Genomic DNA, 17,875 nt, shown 5'->3' on the forward strand with positions numbered 1-17,875 from the left:
AAAGTTTTACAGCTTTGAAACGACACAAGGGTTAGTAAACGGTGATTGAATTTTCTTTTTTTTTTGGTGAATTATTGCTTTAATAGCTTACTAAATATTTTATGGACAGTGTAATTAGACATGTTGCCTTCGTACCTAAATTAAATTAAAATTTGAAGTACTAAAATAAAAAAAATAAAGCTAAACAGAAATATTTATATATATATAAAAAATTGATAAAACAACAAAATTTGCTCAAATTTAAACTAAAATCACTCATAAAAGCAAAATAGATGTATAGATAAATAATGTTAATTACCTAGACTTTTACTGGATGGACAGAATATTAGAAACATCTTCATTTGTGTTTCTAGATTAATGAAAGTTTTACAGGTTTGAAATGACATGAGGATGAGGAAATGATGACTGAATTTTTTTTTGTTTTTAGGTGAACTATTGCTTTAATAGCTTACAAAATATTTTATGGACAGTGTAATTAGACATGTTGCCTTGGTACCTAAACGAAATTAAAAATTGAAGTACTGGAATTAATAAAAAAATTAACAAAGCAGAAAAACAAAAAAGTCACATAAAAATAGAAATAAAATTAAATTAAAGCTGAACAAAAATATGTAAAAAAAAAACCTAAATTGATAAAACAGCAAAAATTGCTAACATTTAAACTAAAAGCAAATTAGATTTAAAATATTATAAATATTATTGTTATGATATTATATAAAAAAAAATAAAAAATGGAATCTCAAACACACATTTTCCATATTTGATCACATTATTGATGAATGAAATAAAATTTGGATTAAAACCACTTGATTCATTTGGATTATATTTACGATGTCTTTATGTACTTTTTGTAGCCTGAAAATGTTAATTACCTAGACTTTTACTGGATGGACAGAATATTAGAAACATCTTCATTTGTGTTTTGAAGATGAACAAAAGTTTTACAGCTTTGAAACGACACAAGGGTTAGTAAACGGTCACTGAATTTTCTTTTTTGGGTGAATTATTGCTTTAATAGATTACTAAATATTTTATGGACAGTGTAATTAGACGTTACCTTCGTACCTAAATTAAATTAAAATTTGAAGTACTAAAATTACGAAAAAAAAACAACAACAACAAAATAGAAAAAGTCAAAAATAGAAATTAAATTAAAACTAAACAGAAATATGTAAAAAAAAAAAAAAAAAGCTAAAATTTAAACTAAAATAAATCATAAAAGCAAACTAGATTTAAAATATAAATATTTTTGTTATGATATTATATAAAAAACAAAAACAAATGGAATCTTAAACACATTTTCCGTATTTGATCACATTATTGATGAATTAAATAAAATTTGGATTAAACCACTTGATTCATTTGGATTATATTTACGATGTCTTTATGTACTTTTTGAAGCTTGAAAATGTTAATAGAATATTAGAAACATTTGTGTTTTGAAGATGAATGAAAGTTTTACAAGTTTGAAACGACACAAGGGTAAATGATGAATGAATTTTCTTTTTTAGGTGAACTATTAGTTTAACAGCTTACAAAATATTTTATGGACAGCGTAATTAGAAATGTTGCCTTGTTAACTAAATTAAATTAAAATCTGAAGAACTGGAATTACCAAAAAAAAAATAGTAACAAAAAAAAGAAAAGTCAAATAAAATAGAAATAAAATTAAATTAAAGCTAAACAGAAATGTAAAAAAGAATTGATAAAACAACAAAAAATGCTTACATTTAAACTGAAAATACTCACACAAGCAAAATAGATTTAAAATCTTATAAAAAAATATTATGATATTATAGAAGTAAATTAAAAATGGAATCTCGAACACACAAAAAGTCACAGAAAATATAAATTAAATAAATTAAAAGTAAAGCCAAACAGAAATATATAAAAAAAAAAAAACTAATTAAAATGATAACACAAAAATTCATTTAAAGGTCCCATATCGTCAAAATCAAAATTTCCTGGCTTTTTTCATGATAACTAAGGTCTAGGGGCTATCTAACTACCATATGAGTTTCAAAACAGTCAATCCACAGTAAACTGCACACAGCCTGCTTAAAGTAGCTGTTCATTTTCATGAGCCACTGTGACTTCCGTAACGATGTGACGTCCGATCGACTCAAGTCACCGCCTTCAGTCACAAACCAACGTCCCACCCTCCTTTTGTCAAACCCCCAGACAACAACGCATCCATTCCATTGAGCAACAACAACAGGAAAACAAGTGGAGAAAACCCTGTTCAGTCGATAGATGTCAAGCTACGATCATTACACAGGCTTCAGAACAACGTGAATATAAGAGACCAGCGGCACGTCAACTTCAGCCTCTTTCACACAGCGATTCCGGTAAATACACGGATAATGTGTCCCATGATTTGTTCCGGAATTGTTTAATTTGGTTCATTCACAGTTGTTTTCCGGAATCTGTGCGTGCTTTACACACAATCCATAAAGACATGTGACGTTTGGATGTGAGATGTAATGCGACGCGTACGTTTCACTAAACTGAAACTAACCTGAACAAACTGTGCTTCAGCGCTGATAGTGAGGAGCTGGCTCTGCCTGATGATCGCTGCTTCATTCCACTTTGCACGTAACGTTATTTTTCGTTGTGAAGAGTCGCTTGATAACGTGCATCATTACTACAACACTGCCTTTAGGTTCTGGCTTTGGTTCACACAGTTCCCGTAATTTTCCAGAATCAGCGCGCATTGTGAAAGGGGCTTTACTAAAGCAACAGTTATGTAGCCTACTGCATTCGGTGTTTGTAAAAGAAAAAACATTAATGATCATTCTAAAATATCCTGTTGAGTATCAGCTCTCTCTGAGCTCTGAGCTCGCTTACGCTTACAGCATACATGACCGTAGTTACCTGTGATTGGCCTGGTTGTGCGTCACTCAGAAAACAACAGGCCAATCAGAAGAGAGGCTCATGAATATTAATTAGATGGGCCAAAATCGACCTGTTTTTGACAGAGCTCCTAAAAAAGGAGCTGTAAAAATATATTGAGATGGATTTTGGCACTTATACCGCAAATATATATTCTTAAGGACATCAACAAATAAAATAAACCTCCAGAAATGTGTACGATATGGGACCTTTAAAATGTTAAGTATAATACTAAATAATACTATATTAATAAATGATTTACACGGTTGATACAAAAAGCAGAACTAAGGATTGCAAGATTAATGGCATAACTAAAGCTAAATAAATTAGACATATTTCAAGCAGCACCATATATGCCACTTTTTCTAAATCTTTTCTATATATGTATATATGTATGTATTTATTTATTCATAATCATTCATTGTATACTCCATTATCTATAGTCTAATTTACTTTTTTTTTTCTTTTCAAAATGCTCTCTAACCTCACTCCTAAATGGTACATAAAACTTACTCTCAGTCTTTTTCCGGTCTTAATGGGCGTTTTTGCCAAGAATAAGCTGGTCAGAGTTTAAGTAAAACTGTAGCGTCCTGAAAACGTCATTAGTGAAACAATAAGCTTAATCTTTCAATTGCATTTTAACTGATGCTGTCCATTTGTTTCATTTTTAATTAAGTTTTCAGTTGGCTACATTTTTCTTGGCAACGTAACACAGCATATCTGCAAGGTTTTTATCAACAAAATGGATTTTGTTCAATCCTGCATCCTTCAATAATCTAAATATAAGACATAAAAGGCCTAAGCTGTTCTTAAGTCAAGGCTCCTGCCTTTTCAATCATTCTTTATTTCAGCTGATGCTGATGAAAACGGACAGTTATATAAAAGACATGCAGACTTACTATTGTGGGCCAAAGCTTTGAGCAAGCAGTCCAAGCAGCCCTCCACACTGTCTGAAGCGCCGTCTGCCGACGAGAGCTTCAGCGTCTTCAGGGCTTCGCTCAGGTTATCCGCTGATGGAAGAGAAATAATGAACAGATTTAACTCTTCAGTGATTTACAATTGCACAAAGACCTACCTTGCCTCAAAATGATTGGTACTGTATGATCTAGGGCTGCCACTTATGACTATTTTTATATCGATTAATCTAAACGACTAATTTCACATTTTAAAAAATCAAAAATTTTACTTAAGAACATTTTATTTTAATAAAATCAATTATTTGCAGATGTTTTTGATTATTAAATTTTAATGAAAGCATTAAAAGTAATGGAAAAGAAAGCCTTTCAAAAGGCTTTTTGATTAAAAAAATAATAATTTAACTAATTTAACAGAGTATAGAAAAAACGTAAATGGATTTCATAGGGCCCTATAAATCTAATTAGGCTTTTTTGTGTTGATGTAAGTGAACAATAGCCTTTAAAATGACTTAAAATACATATATAATAGCTCTGATGCAATAATAATTAGTTCAAATAAAAAAAATGGAATTACTAAAAAAAAGTAACAAAATAGAAAAAGAAAAGTCAAATAAAATAGAAATTATATTAAATTAAAGCTAAACAGAAATGTAAAAAAAATTGATAAAACAACAAAAAATGCTTACATTTAAACTGAAAATACTCATACAAGCAAAATAGATTTAAAATCTTATAAAAAATATTGTTATGATATTATAGAAGTAAATTAAAAATGGAATCTCGAACACACAAAAACTCACAGAAAATATAAATTAAATTAAATTTAAATTAAAGCCAAACAGAAATATATTTAAAAAAAAATAATTAAAATGATAACATAAAAAAATTGCTCAAATTTAAACAAATTAAAATTCATTTAAAATGTTAAGTATAATACTAAATAATACTATATTAATAAAAAAAATAATAATAATTTAACTATTAAAACAGAGTATAGAAAAAACGTAAATGGATTTCATAGGGCCCTATAATTCTAATTTGGCTTTTTTTTGTGTTGATGTAAGTGAACAATAGCCTTTAAAATGACTTAAAATACATATATAATAGCTCTGATGCAATAATAATTAGTTCAAATTAAAAACAAAATGGAATTACTAAAAAAAAGTAACAAAATAGAAAAAGAAAAGTCAAATAAAATAGAAATTATATTAAATTAAAGCTAAACAGAAATGTAAAAAAAAAAATTATAAAACAACAAAAAATGCTTACATTTAAACTGAAAATACTCACACAAGAAAAATAGATTTTAAATCTTATAAAAAATATTGTTATGATATTATAGAAGTAAATTAAAAATGGAATCTCGAACACACAAAAACTCACAGAAAATATAAATTAAAATTAAAGCCAAACAGAAACATTTAAAAAAAAAAAAATAACTAAAATGATAACATAAAAATTGCTCAAATTTAAACAAATTAAAATTCATTTAAAATGTTAAGTATAATACTAAATAATACTATATTAATAAAAAAATAATAATAATTGAACTATTAAAACAGAGTACAGAAAAAACGTAAATGGATTTCATAGGGCCCTATAATTCTAATCAGGCTTTTTTGTGTTGATGTAAGTGAACAATAGCTTTTAAAATGACTTAAAATACATATATAATAGCTCTGATGCAATAATAATTAGTTTTTAAAAAATGGAATTACAAAAAAAAAAAAAATGGAAATAGAAAAGTAAAATAAAATAGAAATAAAATTAAATTAAAGCTAAACAGAAATGTAAAAAAACAATTGATAAAACAACAAAAAATGCTTACATTTAAACTGAAAATACTCACACAAGAAAAATAGATTTAAAATCTTATAAAAAATATTGTTATGATATTATAGAAGTAAATTAAAAATGGAATCTCGAACACACAAAAACTCACAGAAAATATAAATTAAATTAAATTAAAATTAAAGCCAAACAGAAACATTTTAAAAAAAAAATAACTAAAATGATAACATAAAAAATTGCTCAAATTTAAACAAATTAAAATTCATTTAAAATGTTAAGTATAATACTAAATAATAGGGCTGGGCGATTTGGCCTAAAATCAAAATCTCGATTAATTGAACATTTTAACTTGATTACGATTAATGAACGATTATTTTATTTATTAATAAAATTATATTTAATTATATTTATATAATATTTATTTTTTTGCCCTCATAGTTCACTCACTGACAAGTAGGGATGCACCGAAATGAAAATTCTTGGCCGAAACCGAAAAAGAGGAAACCAAGGCCAAAAACCGAAACACCGAAAGAATTATGCCAATTATTAGTACCATTCCATTTATGGCTATGACTGTGTACTAATCTTACTAGAATCAAGGCATTGCAATTGCATACATTAATATTAAAGTTTCAAAGAATAAATCAATTATATGAATTTAAACAATTATTATCAATCAAGTATTTTATTACTTGACATATACATATATTTTACTGCCTTTGTTTAAATTGTTTAATCGTTTAAATTTTTATAACATCTGGATCCATCACATCATAGACTGTAAAAAAATTCACATTTACAAGTCTACGCGTTTCTCTTCCAGCAGGAGGCGCTGTCAGACTGGTATACAAAGCAGCGCAACAAATGACTTTAAAACGTGCAGCGCTCAGATTTATTTAATGGATAGCCTTTTGAAGTTTCATCATTTCTTGTCTTTCAGTCCCCACATTTAACACCTAAAAAAATCATAATGAATACTTTCTTAACCCCTAATAACACTGCAGTTTTCAATTAAAATTAAGAGCTTTATTTCAAGAACCGATTTTCTGAAACAAACCTTGCACAATATACGTTTCTTTTTATACGTTTCCCACCATATTCAGGGCACAAGGAAAATATTAGGGGACTAAATTAATATCAGCATGTGAAGTATAATCGTCTCTTGTTGTCTCTGAGAGAATGCACGTCAGATGCTGAAAATCAGTTTTCACTTTCACTTTAACATATTGCGCAGTTTTCACGTTGCTTGTGTGATATCCATTGGCTCACCTCCATGGTTTAAAACATAAATATTAATAAAAATACAGTATGAAAAGACATATCTTTAAAATATTGTGACGTAACACTAACGTAAAGCTAATGTTTTTCACTCACTGAAAGCTACATCTGTCTCGATCTCTGCTCTTATCACTGCACACACGACTGCAGACACACCCCCTCTTGAAATTTCGGCAAAACAAGTTTTGCAAATCACTATCCGTGGGTCTTTCTCAGATATACTGAAAAACGTCCACACCGCAGACGTGTTGCTTCAGACAAGCACGTGCAGGCTGCGGTTTCTGTTTGTGTCAACATACTGTTTCGGTGATAAAAGTCTTTCGGCCGAAAACCGAAAATGCACTTTCAAAGTAGAAAATAAGCACTGTCTTCTAAACGAAATTACTCTTGTATATCCTGTAAATTTTTTAAGCTCTCCATGGACATGTCGGCGGAATAACGTAATGTAACGGAGCGGGGTCACGTGACTCCACACGCGGTACTGTTTTTAAAGGGAAAGTAATCGAAATAATCGACCTGGAAAAATTTGATCGATTATAGGTTCTGAATGTCGATTTCGAATATTTTTCAATTAATCGCCCAGCCCTACTAAATAATACTATATTAATAAAAATAATAATAATAATTTAACTATTAAAACAGAGTACAGAAAAAACGTAAATGGATTTCATAGGGCCCTATAATTCTAATTAGGCTTTTTTTGTGTTGATGTAAGTGAACAATAGCCTTTAAAATGACTTAAAATACATATATAATAGCTCTGATGCAATAATAATTAGTTGAAATTAAAAAAAAATGGAATTACTAAAAAAAAGTAACAAAATAGAAAAAGAAAAGTCAAATAAAATAGAAATTATATTAAATTAAAGCTAAACAGAAATGTAAAAAAATTGATAAAACAACAAAAAATGCTTACATTTAAACTGAAAATACTCACACAAGCAAAATAGATTTAAAATCTTATAAAAAAATATTGTTATGATATTATAGAAGTAAATTAAAAATGGAATCTCGAACACACAAAAAGTCAGAGAAAATATAAATTAAATTAAATTTAAATTAAAGCCAAACAGAAATATATTTTAAAAAAAAAAATTAAAATGATAACATAAAAATTGCTCAAATTTATACAAATTAAAATTCATTTAAAATGTTAAGTATAATACTAAATAATACTATATTAATATAAAAATAATAATAATTGAACTATTAAAACAGAGTATAGAAAAAACGTAAATGGATTTCATAGGGCCCTATAATTCTAATTAGGCTTTTTTGTGTTGATGTAAGTGAACAATAGCTTTTAAAATGACTTAAAATACTTATATAATAGCTCTGATGCAATAATAATTAGTTAAAAAAAAAAAAGAAATCATACGGGTTTATTGAACAAAACTGTTGAAATACATAATGTATAATAAACAATAGAGCTAATGCACATTATGCGTTACAACCTTTACAGTCTATGGTTACAACAAAGGCCTGCTGAGGGCGCAAACGCCCTGACGATTGTTTTAATACATTACTGGCGATCTAATCCTCATTTAAAATTGACTAAACAGCATTTAATTCAAATGTCCACTTAATCTTTAATATTTGGCCATACCTTTACCACAGAAATGCTATAGCCGCAGTAATTTAATGAATATGTGGACATCAAAACGTGTAAACTCAGAGTGAGGGTTTAAACTTTTATTTTGAAATTATTTGAATTGAACACTTCTCCTGTCTTTGCATAGGTTTATAAACGACTTACGTTACAAATCTGATAAAATGGCGCACTTTGCGTTCCTAGATGAACGTTATAATAAACTCAAATTCACAACAACATCCAGATATGGAGTTTGAGACGCTCCACATGTAAATGATGACAGTTCCTGTAGAACAGTGTACTGTGAATGGAGCGTCTGTGAGAAGCACGTACGTAACGTACACGCATGTACGTAATTGACGCACACATATATTAAACCTGCATCGCGTATATTTATTTAACTGAACTGTAGCGTTTGTGAATTTACAATTATGCTTAATTATGATTTTTAAATGGGTTTAATATATAACGCAGCCTTGGAAAACAGTCTAATAATGCGTTTCATGGATTCTCGTCCATGAAATGCGCCACTTCCGGTATTTTGCCGGTTAGTTGATGTCGGCAAAATCAAATCGAGGATTTTTAAAAATCAAATAGTCAATTATAATCAACGAATCTTGACAGCCCTAGTATGATCAAAACTTTCCTGAAAAACGGTAACGTTATGCCTTCTGTCATCTGATCAACAGTTTATGTTTTTTAGCATGTAAAAGGCCTTTTAGGATCGTTTTTAAAAACATCCACTTTCAGATTGTGGTTCACCTATGTTTCTGCTGTGAAATCTTTATCGAGTTTTTTTACTTAAATACACTACAAGTAATGCTTTTTTTTTTTTATGATGCCTCTTCAGTTCACCAAGCCTGCATTTATTTGATCCAAAGTACAGGAAAAAAACTGTCCAATTTTGAAATATTTTCACTATTTAAAATAACTGTTTTCTATCTAAATATATTTTCCAGAACTCCAGAAACGGTTTGTCAGGATAGCGGCTCGTTCAGGTGCATATACATCTTCAGCTTCGCTATTTAAGAAATTGCAGATTTTATCCATTTTTGACATTAACATCTTCCAAATATGTGTTTTCATGTATAAATTATTTTTATCAGAAGGAAAGATTCCTGGTCATTTCACGTTATACTTTAAAGCTAACTCAGCTGTTCATGCCCATAATACTAGGCAGGTAATGGATCTCCATCCTCCAAGCTTCACCACTTATAGAGGCCAATTTTCAATAAGATTTAAAGGAACACAGATATGGAATAGATTTTCTCATGTGGCAAGACAATGCACCTCAATTGAGAGCTTTAAAAGAGTTTTAAGAGGTCTGTTGATGAACTAGTTTGTGCAATTAGTTGATTCTATATTTTTCAGTGTATTTTCATTTTGTTGAGAAATGCATGTTGTTTTATCACCAGTATTACCAGGACATTTTTTGTATTATATTGTGTTTTGTATTCTTTGGCTATTCTTTTATTTTTCTTTGGTGGAGGCTTTAGATAAGCCATACTGGCTTTTTGCCTTCTCCGGCACTGAATATGCATCAGTATGTCTTTGGTGTTGTATTTCTTTTTAATTGTGCAAATAAATAAATTGAAATGAATTGAATTTTAAAAAGTAATTTATTAATGTGGTTTTAAAGCTATATTTTTTTATCCAGTCTTCAGTGTCACATGATCCTTCAGAAATCATACTAATATTTTGAATTGCTGCTCAAAAAAAAATTATTATTATGTTGAAAACAGCGGAGTATAATTTTTTCAGGTTTTCTTTGATGAATAGAACATTCATAAGAACAGCATTTATCTGAAATAGAAATCTTTTGTAACATTATAAATGTCTTTATCATCACTTTTCATCAATTTAAAGCATCCTTGATCAAATAAAGTATTAATTTCTTTCCTCAAAAAACAAAATAATACTGACTCAACTGTTTTAAATACTGATATTAATAATAAAAATGTTTTTATGAGCAGCAAACCAGCATATTAGAATGATTTCTGAAGGACCGTGTGACACTAAAGACTGGAGTAATGATGCTGAAAATTCAGCTTTTATTACACGAATAAATTACTTTTGAATATATATTTAAATAGAAAGCAGTTATTTTAAATAGTAAAAATATTTCACAATTTTACCGTTTTTGCTGTACTTTGGATCAAAAAAAAATGCAGGCTTGGTGAGCAGAAGAGATTATTTAAAAAGCATAAAAAAATCTTACTGTTCAAAAACTTTTGACTGGTAGTGTAAATTAAAACTAGAGATTTTGATCATAAAACTAAGCATTTAAATATCTTAATAAGACACTCTTGGTAGATATAGAGAGACATACTCCTACAAAAACTGATTTACATAAACTATTAGTGTTTCACCATAATTTCTGGCCTTATTAATATCAGCAGCTGCACCAGATTTCATATTTTTTATCAGTTTGAGCCACTGAAAAAACTTTTTTTTCCCCTCAAGTATGAACTCCATATTGTCTTAAATCATACTATATGAGTCATAAAAGCCTGATGTATCAAATATGATAAAAACATGCAAACTCTTCTCTTTTTTTTTTCTTTCAGACTATTATTTAATGCTTTACAGGATTCATTTGATGATTGTATCCAACAATATTAGAATTACCAATACAAAGTTTTGTTTTACATTGTGTATGGTTCCCCCAAGGGTCGACAGGTTCAGGACCAGATCTCATAACTCATACACTCATTTTGCTGATGCTTTACTCCAAAGTTGTCATGCCTTCTCTTAAAAACTGGACCCATGACCTTGCGCCAGGCTCTACTGTTTAATTCACAGAAGCATCTGTCATGAGTGGAAGCTCTTTTAATAGGTAGAAGAGCTCAAGTAATATGACAAGGGCAGAAAAGAAGCCAATTAAAGTGTGAATGGTGATTCTAGAATACACTTGTCACTTTAGGGATGGTTAAAGCCAGCGAAGCCTTTGTTCCATTAACAGACTTCAACAAATCACGTCGAGATAAAGGCCAACCGAGACAATGAGTCAGATCTATCATCCGATCACCCATCTATTTTATATTTAGGCTAGCAAAAAGAAATAAAGGAACAAATTCCCAAGAACTTTCAGCTGCAAATGAACTACATCAACTACATCATTCCTTCAAAAATAAAATCTAATTTTATTATATTTGTACGATTTTCTACACATGATGGATGTGTCTTCTATGGAAATCAGTTTCTGCCACTCAATGAAAAAAATTTAAAAGGTTAGTTGCGACGTTTTATCTCACAGTTATGCCTTTTTTTCTCAGAATTGTGAGATATAAAGTCAGAATTGTGAGATATAAAGTCACAATTGCAAGAAATAAGGGCAGAATTGAGAAACAAAAAGTCGCAATTCTGATTTTTTTCTCGCAATTCACTTTTTTGTTAGAATTGTGAGATATAAACTTGCAATTGCGAGTTATAAAGTCAGAATTGCAAGATAGTCACAATTCTTTTTTTTCCTCAGAATTGCATGATATAATCTCACATTTGCAAGAAATAAGGACAGAATTGAGAGACAAAGGCAAGCAATTCTGAATTTTTTCTTACAATTCTGAATTATTATCAGAATTGTGAGATATAAACTTGCAATTGTGAGTTATAAAGTCAGAATTGTGAGATATAAAGTCACAATTGCAAGAAATAAGGGCAGAATTGAGAAACAAAAACTCGCAATTCTGAATTTATCTCGCAATTGACTTTTTTATTCACAATTGTGAGATAAAAACTTGCAATTGCAAGTTATAAAGTCACAGTTGCGAGATATAAAGTTACAATTCGGACAGCATTGAGAGACATAAACTTGCAATTTGGACTTTTTTCTCACAATTGCGAGTTTATACCTCGCAGTTCTGACTTTTTTCTCAGATTTGTGAAATAAAAACTTGCAACTGCGAGTTATAGTCAGGATTGCGAGATATAAAGTCACAATACTGACTTTTCTTCTCAGAATTGAGTGATATAATCTCACAATTGCAAGAAATAAATGCAGAATTGAGAAACAAAAACTCATAATTTGGTCTTTCTTCTCACAATTGCAAATTTATACCTTGCAATTCTGACTTTTTTCTCAGAATTGCATGATATAATCTCACAATTGCAAGAAATAAGGGCAGAATTGAGAGAAAAGCACGCAATTCTGACTTTTTTCTCAGAATTGTGAGATATAAACTTGCAATTGCGAGTTATAAAGTCAGAATTGCAAGATAGTCACAATTCTTTTTTTTCCTCAGAATTGCATGATATAATCTCACATTTGCAAGAAATGAGGACAGAATTGAGAAACAAAGGCATGCAATTCTGACTTTTTTCTCAGAATTGTGAGATATAAACTTGCAATTGTGAGTTATAAAGTCAGAATTGTGAGATATAAACTTGCAATTCTGACTTTAGCATGATGTAATCTCACATTTGCAAGAAATAAGGGCAGAATTGAGAGACAAAGGCATGCAATTCTGAATTTATTATTACAATTCTGAATTTTTATCAGAATTGTGAGATATAAACTTGCAATTGTGAGTAAGTCAGAATTGTGAGATATAAAGTCACAATTGCGAGATATAAAGTTACAATTCGGACAGCATTGAGAGACATAAACTTGCAATTTGGACTTTTTTCTCGCAATTGCGAGTTTATACCTCGCAGTTCTGACTTTTTTCTCAGAATTGTGAGATATAAACTCACAATTGCGAGTTACAAAGTCCAATTTTGAGGTGAAAAGACTATTTTCTAAGAATTGTGAGTTGCAAGAAATAAAGGCTGAATTGAGAGACAAAAGCAGGCATTTCTGAAATTTTCCTCGCGATTCTGAGAATTGTGAGATAAAAACTTGCAAAAGAGAGTTATTATCAGAATTGTCAGATATAAAGCCACAATTCTGACTTTTTTGTATGTGAGATAATCTCACATTTGCAAGAAATAAGGGCAGAACTGAGAGACAAAAGCAGGCAATTCTAATATTTTTCTCAGAATTGGATATAATCTCACAATTGCAAGAAATAAGGGCAGAATTGAGAGACAAAAGCACGCAATTCTGACTTTTTTCTCAGAATTGTGAGATATAAACTTGCAATTGTGAGTTATAAAGTCAGAATTGTGAGATATAAAGTCACAATTCTGACTTTAGCATGATGTAATCTCACATTTGCAAGAAATAAGGGCAGAATTGAGAGACAAAAACTTGCAATTCTGACTTTTTTCTCAGAATTGTGAGATATAAACTTGCAATTGTGAGTTATAAAGTCAGAATTGTGAGATATAAAGTCACAATTCTGACTTTAGCATGATGTAATCTCACATTTGCAAGAAATAAGGGCAGAATTGAGAGACAAAAACTTGCAATTCTGACTTTTTTCTCAGAATTGTGAGATATAAACTTGCAATTGTGAGTTATAAAGTCAGAATTGTGAGATATAAACTTGCAATTGTGAGTTATAAAGTCAGAATTGTGAGATATAAACTTGCAATTGTGAGTTATAAAGTCAGAATTGTGAGATATAAAGTCACAATTCTGACTTTAGCATGATGTAATCTCACATTTGCAAGAAATAAGGGCAGAATTGAGAGACAAAAACTTGCAATTCTGACTTTTTTCTTGCAATTCTGACTTTTTTCTCAGAATTGTGAGGTATAAACTTGCAATTGTGAGTTATAAAGTCTGCATAATCTCACAACTGCAAGAAATAAATGCAGAATTGAGAAACAAAAAGTCGCAATTTGGACATTTTTCTCACAATTCTAAATTTTTTGACTTTTTATCAATGTAACTTTTTTAACTTGCAATTGCGAGTTATAAAGTTAGAATTTTGACTTTATTTGCGTGATATAATCTCACAATTGCAAGAAATAAGGGCAGAAATGAGAGACAAAAACTCACAATTTGGTCTTTTTTCTCACAATTGCAAGTTTATACCCCCCAATTCTGACTTTTTTCTTAGAATTGTAAGATATAAACTCACAATTGCGAGTTATAAAGTCCAATTTTGAGGTAAAAAAAAGACTATTTTCTCAGAATTGTGAGTTGCAAGAAATAAGGGCAGAACTGAGAGACAAAAACTTGGAATTCTGACTTTTTTCTCACAATGGCAAGAATATACCTCACAATTCTGACTTTATAACTCACAATTATGAGTTTGTGATGCAATTTAATTTTTAATTTTTTAAATTTTTTTATTCAGTGGCGAAAACAGGCTTCCATAGTCTTTTTTGTGTTTCGTTTCGATAGCAAAAATGTGAATCTGAATGACAAATTATTAAAAACTACATTATTAAACAAGTTGTAATTTGCTACAAGATGACAGAAGAAAGTGCAGTTGGGGTTACACAATCCAGACAAACATGCTTTACTAACATCTTGCACAGATGACAAATGCAGCAGAACATATATGGTATTAACGATAACATCAGTTAATAAGAACATTTTCCTGTTTTTCTATTGAGTAACAGTACTTGAGCCTCACAGATGGGGATGTTAGGAGTAAATAAGACAAAACAGGTTGAAAATCACTGCCCTAACCCACCGCAGCCCATCCCTCCATCCGAATATTCAGCGTATGTCTGCTTATATGTGACCTCCTTTTTCTGCAGACTCACCATCTTACAATTGCATGATCATATTCGTATATATTTATTGTGACATGCACATTCGGTTCAACACACATGCACTGACCAGCACAGCAATATCTCCCAGTATCTAGTTCACATATTTGTGTCAAGTATTGCATCACAGGCTGTCAATCACACAAGACTGGGATGCACTGGGGATGTCTAATGTGTTACCACCAAACTTCATTTCCTAGATTCACTGCAGATTTTAAATACTCTGTTTTGAGGCACTGGTGAACATGCCACCAAACCAGATCAATATAACTAGCCCAAAAATGAAAGATGAAGAATGCAGGATAAGCATGTGTGGTCCTGTTGTGCATTTGTGAACAATCCATGGCAACGTTACATCACAGCCTCTGAAGGATGGGCTCTCAAGATGAGTTTGTCCAAAGCACATAATGGCTCGTCGTCGTGGCTCAAACCCATTAGTTACAGCCTGAGCGACTCACACACTTACTAGTGTGCATTTATCATTTGTAAATAATAAATAGCGCTCATAAGGAGTTTATATTCTTCATTAGATATGTGCAAATCTTCGTTTTGGCTTTACTTACCCATCTGACTAGTGTGTGTTAATAGTCCAAACGGTGTCCAAGTGTAGTGGTTATCTTGAGGCGGGTACCGGATCGGTTTTGGTTCGCTTGTCAGACAGATATCCGGGCAAGGCCCACCTTAACCCACGCTGCTCCGGTGAAAACAGCCTCTACCGCTCCAGATGTAACCGGGGAGAAGCATACAACCGGGTGGAACCCCTCTGCGCTGATGTCCTGGATTACGTTATTTTATCCGACGAGGTGAACGCTCATGTGCATCAAAATAAAGCCAGGGCCACTTCAGATGCACTTCCTTCTAGTGAGCGAGCTGTCTGATTCTCCGCACAGCAGACGAGCCCGGCGACGCCCCGCCTTCCTCACAGCTGATTGGTTTGTGACCTCCACAGAAGGTTCTTGTCTCGACGCTGATTGGAAGAGCATGTTGTCGATCAAAACAAGCCACGCCCTTTGAGGGTTCGCTCGAGTCTGATGGTCATGTTGCTTATATTACAACTCAAATGTGAGATGGGAAGTCTGAGTTGTTTACGAGAATCGGTTCTTTCGAACGGTTCGCTTTAAATAACCGGTTACAAAAAATAAATAAAATTAAATTAATAAATCAGTGTTTCATTTGCGTCGTGACGTAATTACGTCACACGTGGTCAAGTTTGAAAATGAGGCTTATATTATAAATCTGTTAATTATACTTGTTAAATTTGATATTTTAGATTCAGCAATCAAAAACCTCTTTTCTGTGGTACTTAAGGAATTAGATATTTATATAAGCACCATTAAGGAGAGTGCAAACAAAAAAGCTGTAAAAACTGTATTTGTTTGGTACATTTAAGTTTTTGTGATTTAGCAAGGTCTTTCATTATTGTATTTTATTTATTTATTTACTTATTTATTTTTGTTGGTTCTATATTCACGTATAGTTTTTATATTTTTTTGTGTATTTCCATATGTATAATTTTATTAGTAAAAATATTATGGGTTGACTTAAGCACTTACAAATGTGACCCATACCTTCATCCTCAACAATGTTATTTTTTATTATGAAAATCCAAAGCTATTATAAATATGCTGAATATGCTGTTATTTTTCTTATATTGAATTCAAAATTCTTTATTCATAAATGGCTTTACTCTAATTTTTCTTGCTGAATTTGATTAATTTCTTAGGTTTACAAATAACAAAAAGGTTGCTATTTTTTTTATGCATTATAACAACTTTTCTAAAAAGATATCATTTATTTTTTTTGCTTTTCTTTTCATAATTTGATGTACGGACATCCAGAATATTAGTTTTATGTCCTTATTGCTATGACTGTTCTTTGTAGGAATAGATGCATGTTTAATTTTCCTGTTTTTTACAAGTTCTGCAATTAAAAAACAAAATAAATTATTAGTAAAAAATCTTTATTGTCATTTAATAATTCCCAATTGAGCTTTTGCATCAGTGATTTAGCTCATAAAATACAGCTTAAACATAGATAGCAGTTACATTTTATTAATTATCCATGTTTTAATAAAATGCTGTTTTAAGTGCGTTTCGATTATAACATATTGCTATTAAGATTAACTCTCTTTTAGTCTCATTAACTGTATTGTTTATTTAATTTCTATGATAAAAAATTTAGAAAACAACAGGTTCAGGAGACAAGTCCGCTAAATTATAATATTACGCCCCCTACCGGACATTTTTGTGAAGTAACTCATAAAAGCAATTTCAGTACTACAGTCGTGGCCAAAAGTTTTGAGAATTACATAAATATTGGAAATTGGAAAAGTTGCTGCTTAAGTTTTTATAATAGCAATTTGCATATACTCCAGAATGTTATGAAGAGTGATCAGATGAATTGCATATTTGCCATGAAAATTAACTTAATCCCGAAAAAACTTTCCACTGCATTGTTAAGAAGGCTTTAGGGCGTCCAAGAAAGTCCAGCAAGCGCCAGGATGGTCTCCTAAAGAGGATTCAGCTGCGGGATCCGAGTGCCACCAGTGCAGAGCTTGCTCAGGAATGGCAGCAGGCAGGTGTGAGCGCATCTGCACGCACAGTGAGGCCAAGACTTTTGGAAGATGGTCTGGTGTCAAGAAGGGCAGCAAAGAAGCCACTTCTCTCCAAAAAAAACTTCAGGGACAGATTGATCTTCTGCTAAAAGTATGGCGAATGGACTGCTGAGGACTGGGGCAAAGTCATATTCTCCGATGAAGCCTCTTTCTGTTTGGGGCATCTGGAAAAAGGCTTGTCCGGTG

The 17,875-nt window shown here is 30.9% G+C and overlaps 1 protein-coding gene across 2 annotated transcripts in view; it reads right to left on the reverse strand.

The window, feature by feature from the left end:
- Positions 1–15,953, reverse strand: part of rap1gds1 (RAP1, GTP-GDP dissociation stimulator 1) — a 95,189-nt gene extending 79,236 nt beyond the window's left edge. For both annotated transcript variants that reach the window (XM_073835627.1, XM_073835626.1), the window contains exons 1-2: positions 15,639–15,953; positions 3,792–3,902 (exon numbers count right to left, since the gene is read on the reverse strand). In XM_073835627.1, the coding sequence (XP_073691728.1) occupies positions 3,792–3,902; positions 15,639–15,642 (115 nt within the window). In that variant the 5' untranslated portion in view covers positions 15,643–15,953. The remainder of the gene's footprint in view (positions 1–3,791; positions 3,903–15,638) is intronic.
- Positions 15,954–17,875: the final 1,922 nt, after the last annotated feature.

The sequence above is a fragment of the Garra rufa genome, chromosome 3 (assembly GCF_049309525.1).
Source record: "Garra rufa chromosome 3, GarRuf1.0, whole genome shotgun sequence".
Classification (NCBI taxonomy): domain Eukaryota; kingdom Metazoa; phylum Chordata; class Actinopteri; order Cypriniformes; family Cyprinidae; genus Garra; species Garra rufa.